At 38.9% G+C, this 19,162-nt stretch overlaps 1 protein-coding gene across 2 annotated transcripts in view; it reads left to right on the top strand.

Moving 5' to 3' along the window:
* SCEL (sciellin) overlaps positions 1 to 19,162 on the top strand; it is a 105,301-nt gene that overhangs the window by 19,742 nt on the left and 66,397 nt on the right. For both annotated transcript variants that reach the window (XR_002828562.1, XM_014453517.2), the window contains exons 3-9: positions 633 to 750; positions 3,565 to 3,624; positions 7,098 to 7,166; positions 11,924 to 11,992; positions 12,571 to 12,609; positions 14,109 to 14,189; positions 17,617 to 17,682. Coding sequence is in view for 1 of the 2 variants with exons in the window: in XM_014453517.2 (XP_014309003.1) it covers positions 633 to 750; positions 3,565 to 3,624; positions 7,098 to 7,166; positions 11,924 to 11,992; positions 12,571 to 12,609; positions 14,109 to 14,189; positions 17,617 to 17,682 (502 nt within the window). In the remaining variant the exon portion in view is untranslated. The remainder of the gene's footprint in view (positions 1 to 632; positions 751 to 3,564; positions 3,625 to 7,097; positions 7,167 to 11,923; positions 11,993 to 12,570; positions 12,610 to 14,108; positions 14,190 to 17,616; positions 17,683 to 19,162) is intronic.

The following is a 19,162-nucleotide window of genomic DNA, read 5'->3' as shown; positions in this document are numbered from 1 at the left end:
CCCAACCTGGTTGTAGGCAGCCATCTTGTGAGGGCGTGAGGGTTAATTTGCATATTACCTCTTTATTATATAGGATTGAATGCTTAGAAGCAACTGTCTAATTTAATTAGCATTGCTAAAGTTAGGCTGAAGAAAAAAGTTCGAATGCAACAGCTTTTACTCATGTAATTGCAATCCAGAAATTTTTAAAAATAGAATCAGTAAAAATGTCCTGTTTTGTATATGGCCTTCTATGTTCCTGGCTCCCATTAGATCAAAGAAGTAAGTTATTTATAACCATAAAGCTTTTAAAATAGTCCTATGCATACTTCGGAAGCATATTTCTTTCTCAAGTAAAATGGCCACCCACGAAGCCCTGCCCTTGTTTATCCTAGGCCCGTGGTTCGATGTTCCCGGGTGCCAGACTGGGCCTCATGAGCTGCATGGGCAGTTTCAGTTGGCACCTGAGCAGTTACATGTTATCTTTGATGATGGGGTGTGGGATTTGTTTTTTCTTGCTTGTACATCCTACTTTGAAACAGTACTGGACTTGCCAGCTAGAAGGTTGATGCTGGCCAATCAGATGTGACTTTCAAAATTTCTAGGTTAACAAACCCACACTCAAGTCCATTCTTTGATTTTTCTGTTGACAGCTATGAAGAGTTCTACTCAGGGAACAACACAGAGACAACAGGGTTTTCTCGAGGTGAACAAAAGAAGGACTTTCTTACAGGATAACAGCTGGATAAAGAACCGTCCTGAACAAGAAAGGTAAGGGGATGTGGAGTGGGTGGACAAGTACTTCCTCTGTTTGGGAAGTATTCCCATCTAAAAAGGGAATACTTTCATTTTAAAACACTTTACTACATGGCTTAATTTTTGGTAAGATTTATGAAGCATAAATTGGTAGCAATAGATTTTCAGGAACATCACTACCATTTCTACTGTCCACATACCGAAGAGGTGAAATGTTTTCTTCAGGTGAAAACATGTCTGGTGTCTGCTACTCACTTCTAAGTTTAGGGAAGGATACCGAGGAAGATAAAAAAAGTTCTCTTGGGATATCTGAGGGTGTATATTTGCTGGAGCCGTTTCACTATTCTCTTTGCAAGAGAAAGCAGGGTTTCATTGTTATAACCAAATAGATGCTTGTGGCAGGGAGATTTCTGGTGCATGTAGACCATGTCGGTTGAAATAAATGCAGAATAGTATGATTGCACATTTACAAATGTAATAACAATTTGAAATAAAATTTATTTATGCACAAGTGAAGTCAATAAATTAGTAACTAATTTTAGTCCCAACTAGCTATCCCCCTCCAGCTGGTGGTAAATATGGTATTACTTTGAAAGGGAAAAGACTTACCATTCAGAAAGCTTTGTCTGCTTTGAGCATTGTTTCAATGATGATTTTAAAGTTATGACCATATTGTCTTCCTGCCAACATAGATTTACAATAGACATTTGTCCAGCCCAGGTATATCTTTATTATAAATTATGTATATACATGTGCACACTTTTTTGATTCCCTCTTATGCATCAGGCTTGGCACTAGGTACTTTACGTATCAAGCATTAGTAAATCTCACAGCAATCACACAAAGTGGGTATTTTATTCTCATTACACAAATGTGTAATGAGGATAAAATACTATCAAGTCCATAAAATGAAGATGTCCAGACATAATGGGAAATCTGAGGCTCAGAGAGGTTAAGTAACTTGTCCAATGGCACACTACTATTAAGTGGTGGAGTCAAGATTTTAATGTGACCATTATCTTTCCATTATACCAATGGTTTTCAATCCAATCAGGGTAATTTTGCCCTCAGGGGATGTTTGGCAAGACATTTTTAGTTATCAAAAGGGGAGGAGTACACCTGACATCTAGAGGGTCGAGGACAGTGATGCTTCACAGGACACTTCCCAGAACAAAAAATGATCAAATCCATAATGTCACTAGCGCTGAAGTTCAGAAAACCTGCATTACACAATACTTACTCTGAATTTACTGTCTATGGGTGGTTATTTGAGGAGTATACTTGTAACTGTTAAATAAAAAATGTCTTGTGATTAAATATTATTTTAAGGGACTATGGGGGTATTTGGAGATTCACACTAACTTTTAGAGTTAACACTCTTGGACAACAACTACTTCCTTCTGTGAAGCAACATTATGACTTCTGTCAGAGCCTAATATGGCATTTCTGTTTTTTTTCATAGCGGTAGAGTGATGTCAAATGTAGAGCATAAATTTTGGGTTGCAAATATTTGCACAGATGGGTAAAGACAGAGATGTCTAAGACAAATTACACTTGGCAGGAATGATGGTTTTTATGCCAAGCATGCCTCCTTAAAAAGTCCCAGGGAAGCCAGCCTGGGTAGTATGACAGCTGCTAAATGAGGGGAAATTGGCTCCAATGTTTCCCCTACTCCCACTGGCACAGTTCTGGGCTATGCGTTATAATTTTTCTTCAGGTGAAAACATGTCTGGTGTCTGCTACTCACTTCTAAGTTTAGGGAAGGATACCAAGGAAGATAAAAAAGTTCTCTTGGGATATTTGAGGGTGTATACTTGCTGGAGCTATTTCACTATTCTTCTTTACTTCTAATTGTCTACTATTGTATTTTTATAGCTTTATTATACATGGTTTCAGAGTGTTGAGTAACATTAGTGGAGCAGAACCAGGAGAAATGTGGTATTTCAGGTTTGATTGGGTTGACATGAAAAAGGTTCAGGTACTTACTCTCTGCCTTGGCTCAAGACCAAAGGCTCTACTACATGTTTTGACATTCCCTAAGATTGCCTGTACTTTGAGGTCTGCTGTACAAACTAAGAAGGACATGGCTTTGGGATTTTCTGTCCGATGGTCTTTTGCAGGGTTGACCAATAGGAAAAGCAAAAGTTTGGAGTAAAATGGTCTGGGCCCTAGACCCATCTCTGTCACTTGCTAACCTTTTGGCCTTAGGAAAGCCACAAAATCCCTGATCAATTTCCTTATCTGTGAATTGGAGAGGAGGGTGTCTCCCCTGCCTAATTCATAGGGTTAAAGACCAGAGCACACTGGTATTCTCATGGATCAAAAATGGGCTGTATCTCCTGTGAATAATTACCAAATAATATTAGTAATTATTTTCCTACACTTGTCAAGGAAAACTATCAAGTCCATAAAACGAAGATGTCTAGACATAATGGGCTTAATTAATTTTAGAACATTTTTATAGAAAACTTTTGCCCCCCTGTAAAAAAGTGACTCTCCTAATGCATACAAAGTAGACGGCCTCGTGTTCCCACACTCTGATGGAAAATCAAAACAAAACAACAAGCACTCACTCCATTGTTGAATCACATGGAAATCTCATGGAATAAATTAGAATAACGATCATTTGTACTGACAAACTTGTTTCTTTCCACCGTGCTCTTTCAAGTGGGGACTGGTTCAAATGAATACATAGTTGTGTTTTTATGCCTGAAGTAAAATGAATTAACCTTGCCAAAAATTGTGGGCTGTTTAATGTCTCCCTTATTTAGCGATTACTAAATACTGTGGTAACTTTTCATGTGACTTCATTTTGTTCTTTCTCTGCAGAGATGAAAATTATGGTCGGGTGGTGCTGAACCGACATAACTCCCATGATGACTTGGAGAGGTGAGTGTTTCAGAAAAACTACGTCATTAGCAGAAACACAAAGGCGGTCAGTTTTGAGAAGACTTGTACAAGACAGGCTGCATATTTGCGGTTGCCTCGGGCTTTCCTTGATGTCTGGGCACGTGAAGGATACTCTGTGATATCACCAGGAGTTTGCACAGGGAAAACTCTGTGCTTCTCCAGCTCTATGCTTCCCTACATGCAGCTTGAAGAGTAGAATAACCCATCCTCTACTTCTGATGGGAAAGGGAAAGAGAAAGGGCTCCCACAGAGACTTGACCAAATAAGTTATCTCTGAACCTTAGAGAAAGGAACTCTAAAATGCAGGCCTAACAGCTCCAGAGGTCACGTGCTTTCTGGGATAGTACACTCCTTTTTGGAAATTTCTAGGCTTGTAGAAAACCAGCAAATAGTCAGTGGCAAATGGACTGACAAAGACAAATTAGTAGGGAAAGTCAGACAAAACTAGTAATCATAATGATTTAAATAATCTAAGATTGATAAAATAAATAGATAATATTCTTATTAAGACACATTTACACTCGCACACATACAACCACACCCATCAAAAGAACCCAATTATTTATCAGACACAAGTTTTATCTGGTCCAGTGGCCTGCATGTCACCAAGACGTACATAGGAAAGGAGTGCAGTTGTCTTTCATGGTATGATCTTTAGAAAGTTAAGTAGATACCTTCAATATGTCTATTTTGGAAACTTTTATTTGTGGACTTTTCTAAACTCTTTTAAACCTGGTCATAATTTTGACCTGTTGTAAGGTACTGAGCTTACAGCCCTCTGCACAGAGTGTTTGGTTTTCTGGTTTCCAGCCTCAGCTCACCTGGTTCAGTGACTGCTCTGAGGTTCGGCAGCCTCTTCCTGTGCCTTCTCCTTGCTCTTCATCAGCTTTGTTCTCAGTGGGCCCCATGTCACCAAACAACGGAGCCTGATCACTGAGTCCAGCCCCCAGTGGAATTGCTCCTCCATTTTATTGGCCCCTCTGTGGGACTATTAATAACGTGAACAGAAACACTAAGCTTTGTGTTCTCAGTGTGTTTTAGGATAACAGGATCCTAAGGCCTTGTGTGCTTATTTTATATGTGAAATTATTTTGGTTTCCTGAAACCTTCCTGTTGGTGGGCAGCATTTTGGCTTAAGCAGCACACTTTTTTGGTGGGCAGCATTTTGGCTTAAGCAGCACACTTGTTATCTTCAATAGCAAAAACCTTTAAGCCCAAGACATTTTCCCTTTGACCTACATCTAGTGTCTCAAACTACATCTTCTGAAAGGGTAGTATAGGTGATTTTTTCCTTGCACTTGCTCAAACAGATGTCCACTTGACACTTTTAACACCACTTTGGAGCACCTACTATGTGTTGACATTGTGCCAGGTGCTGGGAATACAAAGATGCATAAGATGACATTGTGCCAGGTGCTGGGAATACAAAGATGCATAAGATACCATCCTTAAGGAGCTCTCACATTCATGAAAAATAGAGGGATACATAAACTAAAACACTAAATAAAATTTCCTGTGGGCAGTGTTCTTGTGGCAGTGTGTGGGGATGCTTTGGAGAAGAGAGAGGAGAGAGACGAACTCTGCCTAAATAGTGGTCATTCCCAAGGAGGAAAGGGTAGCTGGTGGACATGGGGCCTGGAAAGAAGCACTCCCAGCAGAAGTGACAATGTGTGCAAAGAGCTCCTCATGATTAGACTGAAAATAAAGAAAAAGAAAATAATAAATTCTCACCACCCTAGACAACAAGCTTCATCTTATCACAAACTAGAAAATTGTACGCTGCACTTCTCTGTCAGGTCATTAAAACATGTCAAATAAGCACAAAGGATACTTGCACAGATGCCTACTGTGAGCCAGGTGCTATTGTAAGGTCTGGAAACAAAACGAAACCCCTGCTGTCATAGAACTTGCAGCCCAGTTGAAGGTGGAGGCGGGAGGAACGGAAATGAAATAAACACAATATAGTATGTTCTGCTGTGATAAGTGCCAGGAAGACTAAAGCCAACGAATGGGGGCACAGTGACAGTGTCCGAGAAGGGGCAGCTTTACGGAAGGGCGGGATGGCCCTGAAGCACCTACTTGCATTCAAGCATTGCATGCAATGAGGAGCCATACCATGATTTGACTCTGAATTTCAAAAAACTTGGGGAATTGTGTGAGGCATTGTCCTTTACTTCGTTCTCGCCTTAACTGAAACTATTCTCTCTGCTCTGTTTCAGTGTGTTCACATTTATGTACCCTCCAAGGTCCCGCTCAAACTTCACCCCACCCATAAAGCCTTCTCTGATTCCTACCTCTGCAAATAAGCTTTCTCAGCTTGGAACTTCCTTGTGCTTTACCTGAGCCTCCTTTACAACACTGACCACTTTCTACCTGTGAGTGTAGGAAGGTATCTAATTTGTTCCTCTAGCTCTGCATGTGTCGGGTCCACAGTTGTTTCTTCATTTCCTCATCAGCACTGTGCATTGTATACTGTGTGCCTCCAAATATTTGCTTAATAAAAATATACAGCATCAAGTTGAAAATTAAATCTTAAATATACTGTTTCAGCACTTTTTACCAATTTAATACCTTTGATCTGGCAGCTTCAAAGGATGCTTTGATATGCAAATACAGTAAATCATGGCATAATTCCCCAATGAGCTTGCTTTCCCTGTCCCACAGGGTTATGCAAGACATTAAAAAGGCTTTATATTTTTTGCTGATTGATCATTCTGATCAAGATATTTCCATGATTAATGATCATAATTCATGCTATTGAGACTTCTATCCTCTCTTCCCTTATTTCCTTGTCTTCTTCCCTCTTCCTTTCTTTTGTTTGTCTTTCTCAACTCCCTGTCTGTTGTTTCTCCTCTCCCTGCTTCTCCCTATCTCTCTCCTCTTCTCCTCTCCTTCCAACGTCCATCTGTTCTCTCTTCTCTCACTTTCTTTTTTTTCATTTCTTTCCAATTTTTTCTGTTTCTCTTTTCCTTGTTTCCTCTCCTTCCCTTTCTTCTGCCAATATGTTCTCATCTTTCAACCCTGTCCGCGGTGCTGAACTTTAAATAAAGAAATTTGTAATAGGCCCGTTGGGCTGCCTTATGTGCTGGAAAAACTCTGCAAACAAAATATAGCTGATTGTAGTAGACTAACTTCCTCTTATGTAAAAATCAACAGCATTGACAAGGGTACATATTAACCATTTTGCATGTTGTGTTGTTTCCTCAATATTACATTCTAGTTAGAAATAAGTGGACTTAGAGAAGAATTCCTTTATTAGCAAGAGTTTTGGGTTTTCCATAATTTATTTTTCCAAGTAAAAATATTTGGAATATTTGGATACTTCAGGTCTATCTTTTCTTGATAACATATATCATCTCCTACTGAATAGGCCAATATTTTACCAAAAGCATGATAGGTTTTATAAACTATTTTTTGATCATTTATTTTATTTTTCTTTATCTTTGCTGTAGGAAAATAAATGAGATAAATGAGCTAAAAGCCACAATTAGCCGGTACAGATCTGATGACAGTTTGGACAGGTAAGGCATTTTGAACTGTGTAAGCAAATGCATGCCACATATAAAATCCCATTTCCTATAAAGCATGGTGTATTTAAATGTTTACCAAGGCAAACTTTAAACCATGATATTTTATATGCAGGCACAGAAGGGCAATAAGAATTGAATTTTCTTCTTCAAAACTCAAAATCTTGACTCAACAACACTATTTTCCTAAAATCCTGCTAATAGTAAATTGATAGAAAAAATTGAAGAAACTGGTTTGAGTATAGGTAGGGTATAGGCATTGTGTGGAACCTGTTCAATTTAAAATGAATATAGTTATTTTTTGTGAATATGAGTTGTCATTTCTTATTCCAGTTTTTGGTCTTTCCATCCCAATGGTGGAGAAACAATAGTTTCTATATCACTAGTTTATGGAGAGGGTGCAAATTTTAATAACATGATAGTTTTGATCCACTATAGGATAAAGACATTAGCTCTTTACTTTAGAAAGGGAAACGATTCTTTCAGCCCTGGCGTCACCATATGACTTATAGAATGAGTACATTATTGTGCCTGTTGTTAGGAAAAGGCTCATCTCCATAGAGAAAGTTCAGAAATGTATACTCAGGTTGAAGTGTAAATTCTACAAATCACGTTTAAATTTTATGTTTGGTAGAGATGCATAGTAAGCAAAAGTAAAGAGCATAGTTAACATCTTTAATTGGAGTCTAGACACAATGGACACCTGCAGCCATTGATAATTGAGGTCACTCCCTGTAGCTAAAGATGTGCTATTATTGTAGACAAAAATGCTGTCTGCTGCATTTAAAGCAGATGTGCTGAAACTTATAGTATCGCATTTGTTCGACATTCAGGCTATGCCAGTGTTAATTGACATAGCAAATGTATATACTTTACTCACAGGTTTTCAAAGTCAGTTACCTAAAGGAGGACTGTCAGCACTGGTATCTCTAATGAGCTGACACCTCTCTTGTAATTAACAGCCTTAACAAAGATGAGTTTGTAGAAGTATATATGCTAGATCTCATCTCCACAGCATTGAGTGGAGAGAGGAGTCAAAATGCCTCTGTCCATTCACCCTGGCCTCCCTGGTGTCCTATTGTGCCTGTTAAATTAGAAGAAGAAAATGCTATTTCTAGGAATGAATTTGAAAGTAAGATAATTATGCCTCAAGAAAGGTAACTATGTAGGAGACCTAAGCCTTTGTAGGCTCTGTGTCTGAAAATTTATCAGGCCAGTCAGTATAGAGCCGGAAGCATTAGCCAGACCAGACTAGACCACACAGGCAAACTAGCTAAGCCACCATCAGCTCAGCTGCATGTTAGAATTACTGAAAGAGCTTTTAACTGTCACTGTTAACTTGTTTCCATCACCTCTCATCCCAAAATTTCAGATTTAATTAGTCTGAAATGGGACCCAGGCATTTTTTTTTAAGTTTATAAAGTGATTCTAATGTGCAGCCAAAATTCAGAACCACCAATATAGCCCCAAACCTTAATACACTAAAATATGAAGCCAGAGATCACCTACTTTATTTATGCAGAACTTTAGTAGCATATTTGGGAGAAATATCCTGGTCAACCCATTTCCCAGGCAGTCATGTCTCCCAACAGTAATCTATATGTCTCAGAGTGTGGAAATAAATGTATGGGAGAGGACACAGGGGTCAGTATAGAAAGGCAAGTGCCATTAGAAGGAGTTTGGTCCCATAATGCAGGCCACTCCTAATGCAGGACATGAAATAATTTTAGTAGGAAGATGATAAAATGTATATGGTGTTTGGATATATGCACATTTCAATAAAAATGAATTTAGTTTCAATGAAATGGTAAAAGTACTGAGTTTATATTTGAAAAGTTCCCTTAAAAATATACATGTTTAGTTTAAAAATATGAGATATTATAAAGAAACATAAGTAAATAATAGTGTATGTAGCATGTTATATGACACAAATCCTGACAGTGGTTTAATGATAAAGTTGGAAAAATCTAGGTTAGGGCGACCTCTAGTGTTTTGTTGTGGAAATTACCCCCCAAGTAACGTTAATAGCATTGGGTATTTTCTATCTCCAATATCGATTCCTATTAAATAACCTATTTCATATCACAAGTTTGCAAAAACTTAATTTCCCAGAGAAGCACAAAGTAATCTCTGTAAGTAATAAGACATTGGAATATACTATATTGGAATGGTGGTTTAGAGTTCTCCCCATGATTATTCATAGACTGGAAGAGATAGTGGAGGTGAAGAAGAATAACTGAAGGAAGATATGAGTTTTGGTACAATCCACAACAGAATCAGATGTGTGATGACCTGGGGCCCTACCAGACAGAGTTTGGGGGTAGACTACTTCCTGGTTGTGTGGCCAAGAGAATGTCACCCACCTTTCTGAGATTCCATTTCTCATCTATAAAATGAAAATAATTACACCTGTATTATAGGGATGTTCTGAAGAGTAAAAGAAAATGTATAAAATGAGAAGTAAAGAGTAATAGGTAGCCATTTGTATTATTACATGCTGTATTGACTTCTTAGACTGTAGAATTTTTATTAAATTCATTTAATGTCAAAACTCACCTTTACTTAAACCTCAAGAACGTTTGGTATTGAGGTTCTGTTTGCTTTAGACTGGTTGTTGCTTTCAGTGTTCCACAGTAGCAATTTCCCAAGATGATTTTTACTTTATTTGAAGATCTCATAAGCAGCTATAAAGTCTGAGTAGAATTTCCAAGGGGCATTTAGGATTATCTGACATCTTACATATGGTATTCACAGTGGTTTACTGCAGTCCTTTACATAGAAACATCTTGGAGGCTCAGTAGCAGTTAGTGCAGGGGACATATTCATAGTCTTTGCCTGATGGTCTCCTTAGTTAGGAGATTTTTATAATGGACTCGAGGATTCTGTATAAGCTAATGGCTGTATTGTGAACAGTCTGTTGAGAATATGGAGCTCTGGAGGATTCCAACCTTCCTTCCCTTTTACATTTAAGAGTTATCAGTTTGTGGCATCCTATATAATAAAAGCCTATTATGCTAAGTGTATAGTTGTCCGGTCATCTGGTTGTCCATTCAACCAATCAAGTGTAATATGCTAATTATATGCTAAGGCCACTTAACCGCTTGCTATGACGTGCACTGACCACCAGGGAGCATACACTCTGACTAGTAGATTAGCTTGCTGCTGGGCTCTGGCCGAGATGAGCTGGACACACCCTGGGGACCTCCTATGGTCCCGCCCTGGCTGGCCAACCTCCTGTGTCCTTCCCCGGCCCCAATCGTGCACTGGTGGGGTCTCTTGGCCTGGCCTGCACCCTCTCGCAATCCAGGACCCCTCGGGGGATGTCAGAGAGCCAGTTTCAGCCCGATCCCACAGGCTAGGCCGAGGGACCCCACTGGTGCACAAATTCGTGCACCAGGCCTCTAGTTATTTACCATAAACAGAAACTGTGTTTGGGGCTGACTCATAAAATTTTAATGTATTTACCCAATATTTTAGTTATACATGTCAAAATGACATCTAGGAATTTAAATTATTTTAAATGAATGACAATTGAGTCATATAAATTTTTTTAAGAGTGAGGCATTGTGTCCATCTTCCCAGAAATGGTTTATATAAAGCCCTGCATTAAAATTGTTGGTAAAAGTGAAAGTTTAGAGAGAGTCATAGTAGACCCATAGTGTGGGATCAGTAGAAGAGTCTCACTGGCCTTCTGTTTTCCTGAGCCTAATTTTGTTCCATCCTAGTTTTGTGCAAGTCTGCAGAATGTTCCAGAAGACAGCCCATATCTCAGGAAGAGCCTGGTGTGAGGGAAGGAAGGGATGAAACAGGGGCTACAATCATGAGATCCCACCATGGGCATGGAGATCCAGGGTTTCTAATTTGTCTTTTTTGACCCAAGGGACAGACAAACACACCCTATCTAGACCCATCCTCCTTGAGGAGAGCTGAGAGTAGAGGGATTAAACCCTCTGATGGCTAGTAGGCCCCATTAAAGTAAATTAATTCATCAGGGTAATGTAACTCTTTTAACAAGTTCCTTCTCTCACCCCCAAATCTCTGTGGTTTAGCACAATAGATTACTGCTTGCTCTCATCAGAGTCCAATGTGATTGGCTGGAAGAATAGGGGACTTGCCCATGAAATGACTCAGGGACCCATGTTCTTTCCATGATTTAATGCTGCCACCTTCAATCCATGGGCACCAAAGCCATAATGGAAGGAGAATAAGGAGCATAGGTATCATGCAAGAGGTTTTAGGATGTGTCTGGAAGTGGCAAATAAGATTTTTGCCTCCATTCTTCAGTCCAGAACTCAATCACATGGTCCCAACTTAATGAAGACTGAGAAATGTGGTTTTCCTGTGTGCTCAGAGGAAAATAAAATGAGTTTGTCTGTGCCACAAAACATTTAAAAAATACTTCTCTTCCTTTGATATACTTTACCAACATAGAAAGTACTGTCATTGTCTATGTGTATTATTAAGCAATAATGAATATAAAATAGTTAATGAGTTAAATGCTCAATGATTCAGCAAGGCTAATTGAAAATCATGAACTTTAAAAATTCCAAACTCTATCAAAATTACCTCATAAATAGATTTTTGCCACAAGTAGGTTCTTAATTGTAAAAATGTTCTAAATGTAACACTTGAAAAATATTTCTTTTTACTAGAGGAAGGTTATGTCATGAGTTATTCTAGCATAAAAAAAGTCTAAAAGGAGTTTAATAATGTAATGTTCATCCAATCTTTTTTCTTGTGTCTTCATAAAGGATCTCAGACAGACATGATGCTGCTAAAACATATAAGGCCAAAACTTTGGATAACCAACTAACCAATAGGTACCAGTATCTACTAATTTTGGGAAAGGGTCAAGTTCAATATATTCTAAGCATGACTTATTTACTTACAATTCTTCAACCCTACTTAATATCTTTCTGTAAATTCTTATCCTCTATGTGTTTTTTTTTAACACAAAAAGTCTGGAGTAAAAACCTTTATTCCTGCTCATGGTTAGAGAAATGTAAAATCTTGTTTCCTGGCTTAAAGTTCAAGAGAGATCATTGCTTCAGGCCATCATTCTTCCACATTTATGCTTCTGTTTAAATGATCCTGATGGAAAGATTAGAAAATACATGCAAATGTCAATTTTTAAATTCTTATTGCTAAACAAAATTACTGAAAAAATACTTTTCTGAAAGAAAAAAATTTCCTTTGCAATCTAGTACAAGATAGTAAAAGATTATAAAATCACATTACCAAATTTACTCAAATTCTGATACTTTCCTTTTCTTTCTCTCAGATAATCTCTAACCCTTAACAATCATAATTTAAAATTCATGGACAATGTCAAACAGATGCAAGCATGTATTAATTCTTCGTTGCTGCTCAAACTTTTGCCTTTTTTTTTCCTTACTAGAAATATGTCCGCATTTAGATCACCAGAAGCAACAAAAATGTATGTACTTTTCTAATTGAAGTTACGTTTTCAGAATAAAGTGTACTTCTTTATATGTGTTTAAAAAACAACAACAACAAAAATACAGGATATACTGCCATCAGGCCAAAGTTTAATTGTAATATAATTGCTTAGGCAGAGGGAAAGTGTAGAAATACTAAAATGGTCTGCAAAGCTTCCAATATTTACCATGTGGACTTTAACAGAAAAGGTTTGCTGAGCTCTGCTCTTAACCAAACACCAAAGCTTAACTATTTTTTCTTTTCTTTTCTTTTTTAAATCTAGATTTTTGTTTGTTTTGTCCCCACAGAACCATTTTATTTTTTCTTACTCCCATGCAGTTAAATCATTCTTTCCCTACATTCAAGTGCCTCTCCAAACACCCATCATATCTACAACTCAACTGAGTCATGCAATCATGGGTTTGTTAATAATCTATTCAGATGAAATATATTTTCCCTGAATGTACTATTGGCAGTTGTAAATTACCCAAACTAGGTAGATTTAAAATTTTTTTTCTTTAATCCTCACCTGAGGATATATATATTCATGGATTTTAGAGAGAAGAAGAGAGAGAGAGAGAGAGAGAGAGAGACATTAATGTGAGAGATAAACATCAGTCAGTTGATGTGAGAGAGAAACATCAGTCAGTTGACTCCATTGGGTATTGAACCTGCAACCCATGTATATGCCACAACCTTTTGGTGTACAGCATGATGCTCCAACCAACTGAGCTACCTGACCAGGGCCAAACTAGATAGATTTTTGAAAACTTGATTAGTTTTAAAATTTGTATTTACATATAAAGTAATTTTCACATTGGACTGAACCTTTCAGTTGAAATAGGCCAGGGTCATTTCCATTGTGCAGGGGTCCTCAAACTACGGCCCACGGGCCACATGCAAATACAAATATTGTATTTGTTCCCGTTTTGTTTTTTACTTCAAAATAAGATATGTGCAGTGTGCATAAGAAATTGTTCATAGTTTTTTTTTAAACTATAGTCCGGCCCTCCAACGGTCTGAGGGACAGTGAACTGGCCCCCTGTTTAAAAAGTTTGAGGACCCCTGGTTTTGAGGGTCTGTGAATACTAAATAGAGATTAAAATTAATGCAAAAAACATTGCAGTATAATTTTTAGTCACAATATAATTGTAAGATTAAAACATATATACATAAAATGCATATATACTATTTACTAGTATATCCATAGCACACCCAAATTGATTGGTCTGGATTTCAGACACACAATTAATGTCATGTAATGAATGATTTTCTCATTCAGTTCCCTTGGTTTTAGTTACTAAGATGAGAACCTGTCAATTTATAAAATAGATAAATTGAAGAAGAACTTTTTATTTTTGTTCCTCCGTCTTCAAGTTAAACATTTTGTGGTGGATGGAGAGTGGGTGGGAGTATGAGTAGGTTATAAGACCTTTAACTGTGGGATAGAATGAAGAAGTTTCAGGAACATGAATATTTGTTCTTGTGATTCAACAGGCGACCTGGAGGTTTTGTCAGTCTGAACACCACCAGCACCCTCCCTTCCACCTCTGCTACAACCCCTGTAAAGAAAAAGAGGTATGGTGAGCTCCTTGTGTCAGCCTCTTGCTGATATTCTCTCAAGGATTCTTCTTTAATAATTACCAAACCGAATCACCTACCAAGGCTCCAGGCAGCATTCAGAAGTTGCTCTGCTCTTCCTCCTCACCCCCTCCCCTTCCCAGGGATCCCATGCCTGGTGAATTCTATTGTCCCGCAAACTTCAGTCCACCCCCCCCCCCCCCACCCCAATCTCCTTTTCAAACCTGAGATCTTTTCTCCAGTTCCCTTAGGGCCTTGAATATCTAGGTGTTGTTTTTGACAATAGAGCCCAGATATTCAGGTAACACAGTTTAATAAAATCCTATACAGGGAATATCTTACCCTGAATAATGACCGGTGTGGCCATAGGTGGCCATGCTCTTGAGACCAGCTTGCTTGGCGGTGCCTCCTCTGTAAGTCTTTCTTTTACTTTCTTTTCTCTCTTTTGGTTTTTGTTTTGCTTTGTTTTGTTTTAATTTTGTCCTCATGACATAGATCTCTACTTAAGGGTGTTTTGGAGAGGGCGGTGAAGGAAACAGGGCGTTGAGAGGAAAAACAGACACCTGATTGGTTGTTTCTTGCAGACCCTTCAGTGACCCTGTACTGAAAACCTTCAATGTCCATGTGTGATACTGGAGCCTTCCCTGTGATTTTTTTTATACCTTCAACTTGTTTTTGCAGCAGAATTTGTTTATTTATTTATTATAGTTGACATCCAATATTATATTAATTTTGGATGTACAGTATAGTGTTTTGATATTTATATACCTTACAAAGTGATCACCACAATAAGTCTAGTACCCACCTGGCACCTACATAGTTATTACAATATTGTTGACTATACTCCGTGTGCTATACTTTACAACCATGTGATTAGTTTTACAACTGGCAGTTTGAACTTCTGAATCTCCTTCACCTTTTGCTCATACTCCCCACCCCCTTCCCACCTGACAACCATCACTTTGCACTCTGTATCTATGTGTTTGTTTTTGTGTTGTTTTGTTTGATCATTTATTTTGCTTTTTAAAAGATTCCACACATAAGCAAAATCATATGGTACTTGTCTTTCTCTGCCTGACTTATCTCACTTAGCACAATACCCTCTGGGTCTACCCATGTTGTTGCAAATGGAAAAATTTCATTCTTTTTATGGCTGAGTAATATTCCATTATACATATGTACATCTTTATCCATTCATCTACAATGGACAGCTAGCTTGCTTCCACATGTTGGCTATTGCAAATAATGGTGCAACAAATATAGGGGTGCATATATATTTTTGAGCTAGTGTTTTCAACTTCTTCCTATAAGTACTCAGAGGTGGGTTTGGTGGGTCATATGATAGTAATATTTTTAATATTTTGAGGGATCTCCATATTGTTTTCAATGGTGGCTATACCGTGTTACACTTCCACCAACAGTGCACAAGGGAGCATCTTGGGAAGGGCCCTGGTGCAGGCAGAGGCCAGCCACCTTTGTGTGGGTTTTGGGGCTGTTTGGTAGGAGCTTTAGTGCAAGCTGAGGACAGCTGTCACTTGTGTGGAGCTTGAGGGTGTTTGGAAGAGACTGCGGGGTGAGCAGAGGCTGGCTGCTGCTTGTGTAGAGGGTCTGAAGCCTCGGGAAGAGGCTCTGGCTGGACAGGGCCAGATCCCAGGGAATTATTAGAATTGGGAAAATAGTGTTAGCCAGGTTAATAGAGAGTGCAAATTTTACACCCACCTGTGCAGGGACAGCCAGGTAGGAGGAGAGCTCAGCAAAGAAACAACGGAACCTGCCAACCTTTCTGTCCCTTGAGAAAGTTTAGAACAATCCTTGCCCTTGCCCTAAAGTTATTCGATTTAATTCTTCCTCTGTATGACCCAGGCAATTCTGGAACTGCTGCCTCTGTGCTAGAGCTTGGAGCTAGTGAGTTTGTGTGTGTACCCTTTAAGGCCAGTATCTCAGTCTCCCACAGACCTTTTTCTCTCTCAGATATAGTTCTTGCCAGATGTTATGGGGACTTCGTTTCCCAGCACAGGTGCACCCAGCTGAAAATCCCGGTGTGGGGCTCAGACTCATTGCTCCTTCAAAGCTGAGATATCCCTCTGGTTTATTAATTGTGGGTGTGGGACCTGCTGGGACCTTGTTTCTTCCCCTCTTACCTGTCTTGATGTGGCTTCTTCTTTATATCCTTCGTTATAGGATTCTGTTAGGTAGTCTTCAGGTGGTCTCAGTAAAGGTTGTTCTATAATTTAGTTGTAATTTTGATGTGTTTGTGGGAGGAGGCGAACTCAGAGTTTACCCATTCTGCCACCCTGACTCTGCCTCGTGCTTCAGGAATTTAAAGCCAACTCGCTGTCCTCCTACCCAAGCCCTCTCTGCCTTAGGTTCTGTCACTCTTCTCTGAACATCTTCATCTTTGGTTTATATCTTATCTTAGTCTACTTGACAGAGCCCTTAGCTATCTCTACCAACTAAAATTATGCCCTAGTAATGGGAAAACATCTTTCTAATTGGGTACATATGCATTTGTATATAAGCATATACAGGGCATCCCCAAAATGTATACACACTTTGAATAATTATAAAGGCAGTATTTATTAAACTACATTTCATTTTCAAAATGTAATAGAATTTACAGACATTGTGTATATACATTTTTGGGGGGGATACTATATATATATATATAGTATAATTGAGGTTAGCATTGTTGTGGTGTTCATTTATGTTTTCAGCTTTCTTACTTGTCAGAATTTTCTATCACAGTTTTTTAAAGTCATGTTTTGAATAGAGCACAACATTGCTATTATTTTTATTATGAAATGCAGAAAATAGAAAATGAGGTATTTTTATGGACCAACTATTTAGATTTTTAAAATGTTATTATTTTTCAGATTTCCTTCAGCTCTCTTTTAAAAAAATTTCCACATTGCTAGTGTTAAAAGACACGGGGAAGGAATTTACATAGGGAAGCAGATAGCCTTGTGTAGAGGATGGTTAGTTTCTTTGTTGTTGTTTTATTTTTTAAAATTGTTGACAGTATTAGAGATGTCTCCCATTTCCCCTCCCCCCTGTCTTGCCCCCCTTCACTGAACCCCTGCCCCATCCCAGGCCTCCACTGCGCTAGTGTCTGCGCCATGAGCTGTGCATATGTGTATATATGCTCCTTGGTTAATCTCTCTCCCACCCCCACCTCCATTCCCCTTCCTCCCTCCTCACTGAGATCTAGGACAGTTACTTTCTACTGCATTTATGAAATAGCCTTTATTTTATTTCTGGGGCCTTGTAGAAAAGTCATCTTGTTGCCTTTGTTTAGTCTAATTATTTTCAGCTTTTCCTGTAGAGATGTGTGTGTGGGGGTTGGGGGGGCGGGGGGGTTGGGGGGGTAGGGGGAGAATCAGGCCTTTCAAGCACAGTGTTGATAACCGATGTCATTTCTTAACAGACAGTCCTGGTTTCCACCGCCCCCTCCAGGATATAATGCCTCTCCAAGCACAGGAGCAAGCAGAAGGTAAGGGAGAGGTGTCAAATGTAGTCTCTGTGTAACTTGATGGGAAAAGTGTTAGATATCGACAATGTATAATTGTGGATGTGGCAATTTTGTGAACTCTGAGTGCTGAACAACACAGTGCCCAGTGGAGTGCAGCCCTGGTAGGAAATCTGACAAACTGTTAGGAGTACGTAAGTAGCTGTATTAGTTTGCTAAGGGCTGCCGTAACAACGTACTACAAATGGGGTGGCTTAACAAAAATGTATTGTTTCATAGTTCTGGAGGGTAGAAGTCCGAGGTCAAAGTGCCAGCAGGGTTGGTTCCTTCTAAGGGCCATGAGAGAGGATCTGTTCCATGCCCTTCCCTAGCTTCTGGTGGTTTCCTGACAGCCTTTGCCATTCCCTAATTTGTATAACCATCATCCTGATCTCTGCTTCATTTTCACATGGTGTCCTCCCTGTGTGCCTGTTTGTGTCCAAATTTCCCTTCCTTATAAGGACACTAGTCATATCAGATATGGGGCCCATTCTGCTCCAGGGTGACCTAATCCTAACTTAACTAATTACATCTACCATGAGCCTGTTTCCCAATAAGGGCACTTTCTCAGGCACTGTGCGTTAGGGCTTCAACATACCTATTTAACCGGTAAGAGTGACAGAGGAGAGAACAGAGTCAAGCATCAGGCAGGGTTCTCACATGGGCTCCTGGTGCACAGCAGTTTCTAGGCCAGTGATGGCGAACCTCTTGAGCTCGGCGTGTCAGCATTTTGAAAAACCCTAACTTAACTCTGGTGCCGTGTCACATATAGAAATTTTTTGATATTTGCAACCATAGTAAAACAAAGATTTATATTTTTGATATTTATTTTATATATTTAAATGCCATTTAACAAAGAAAAATCAACCAAAAAAATGAGTTCAACCAAAAAAATGAGTTCGCGTGTCATAGGTTCACCATCACTGTTCTAGTCTGTGGTGAGCTCAGTCAACTGCATGCGAGTATGTGTGGCAAGTTCTCTGCAAACTCTAAGTAATAGATGGGTGTTTTCTATTTTTATTTCTTGTTTGTTGAGAGCAATAATTAAACTAAATTATAGACCATGTTGGGGACAGCTTGTTCTACCATTCCCAAACAGGAACGCCAGCAACAATTTAAATTAATAAGTATTGAGTAAGTGGTTACTGTGCACAGATATGGTTCTAGGATCTTGGGGTGTATCAGCGAACAAAACATGGAGTCTACACTCTGGCCTTCAGAGAAGCAGGCACAAGTGTGGATCACTCCTTTAACCTATGCTATCACTAACACGTGAAGAAAAACAGTCTCCTATTCGGTTTTGCTTTAGGGTGTCCAAAATTGTTTTCATGTCTTCAACCCCTGGAATATCTTTACCAAGTTTTTCCGTGTTTCAATGGGACTTATTTCCCCCATTCAACAATTAGAAAAGAGAGTTATTAAATGATGGGCTTGTTTAGTATTGGATTGTTTTATTTCTTAAAAT

Source organism: Myotis lucifugus, unplaced genomic scaffold, assembly GCF_000147115.1.
Source record: "Myotis lucifugus unplaced genomic scaffold, Myoluc2.0 scaffold_24, whole genome shotgun sequence".
NCBI lineage: Eukaryota > Metazoa > Chordata > Mammalia > Chiroptera > Vespertilionidae > Myotis > Myotis lucifugus.
This window is presented reverse-complemented; position numbering and strand designations above follow the sequence as displayed.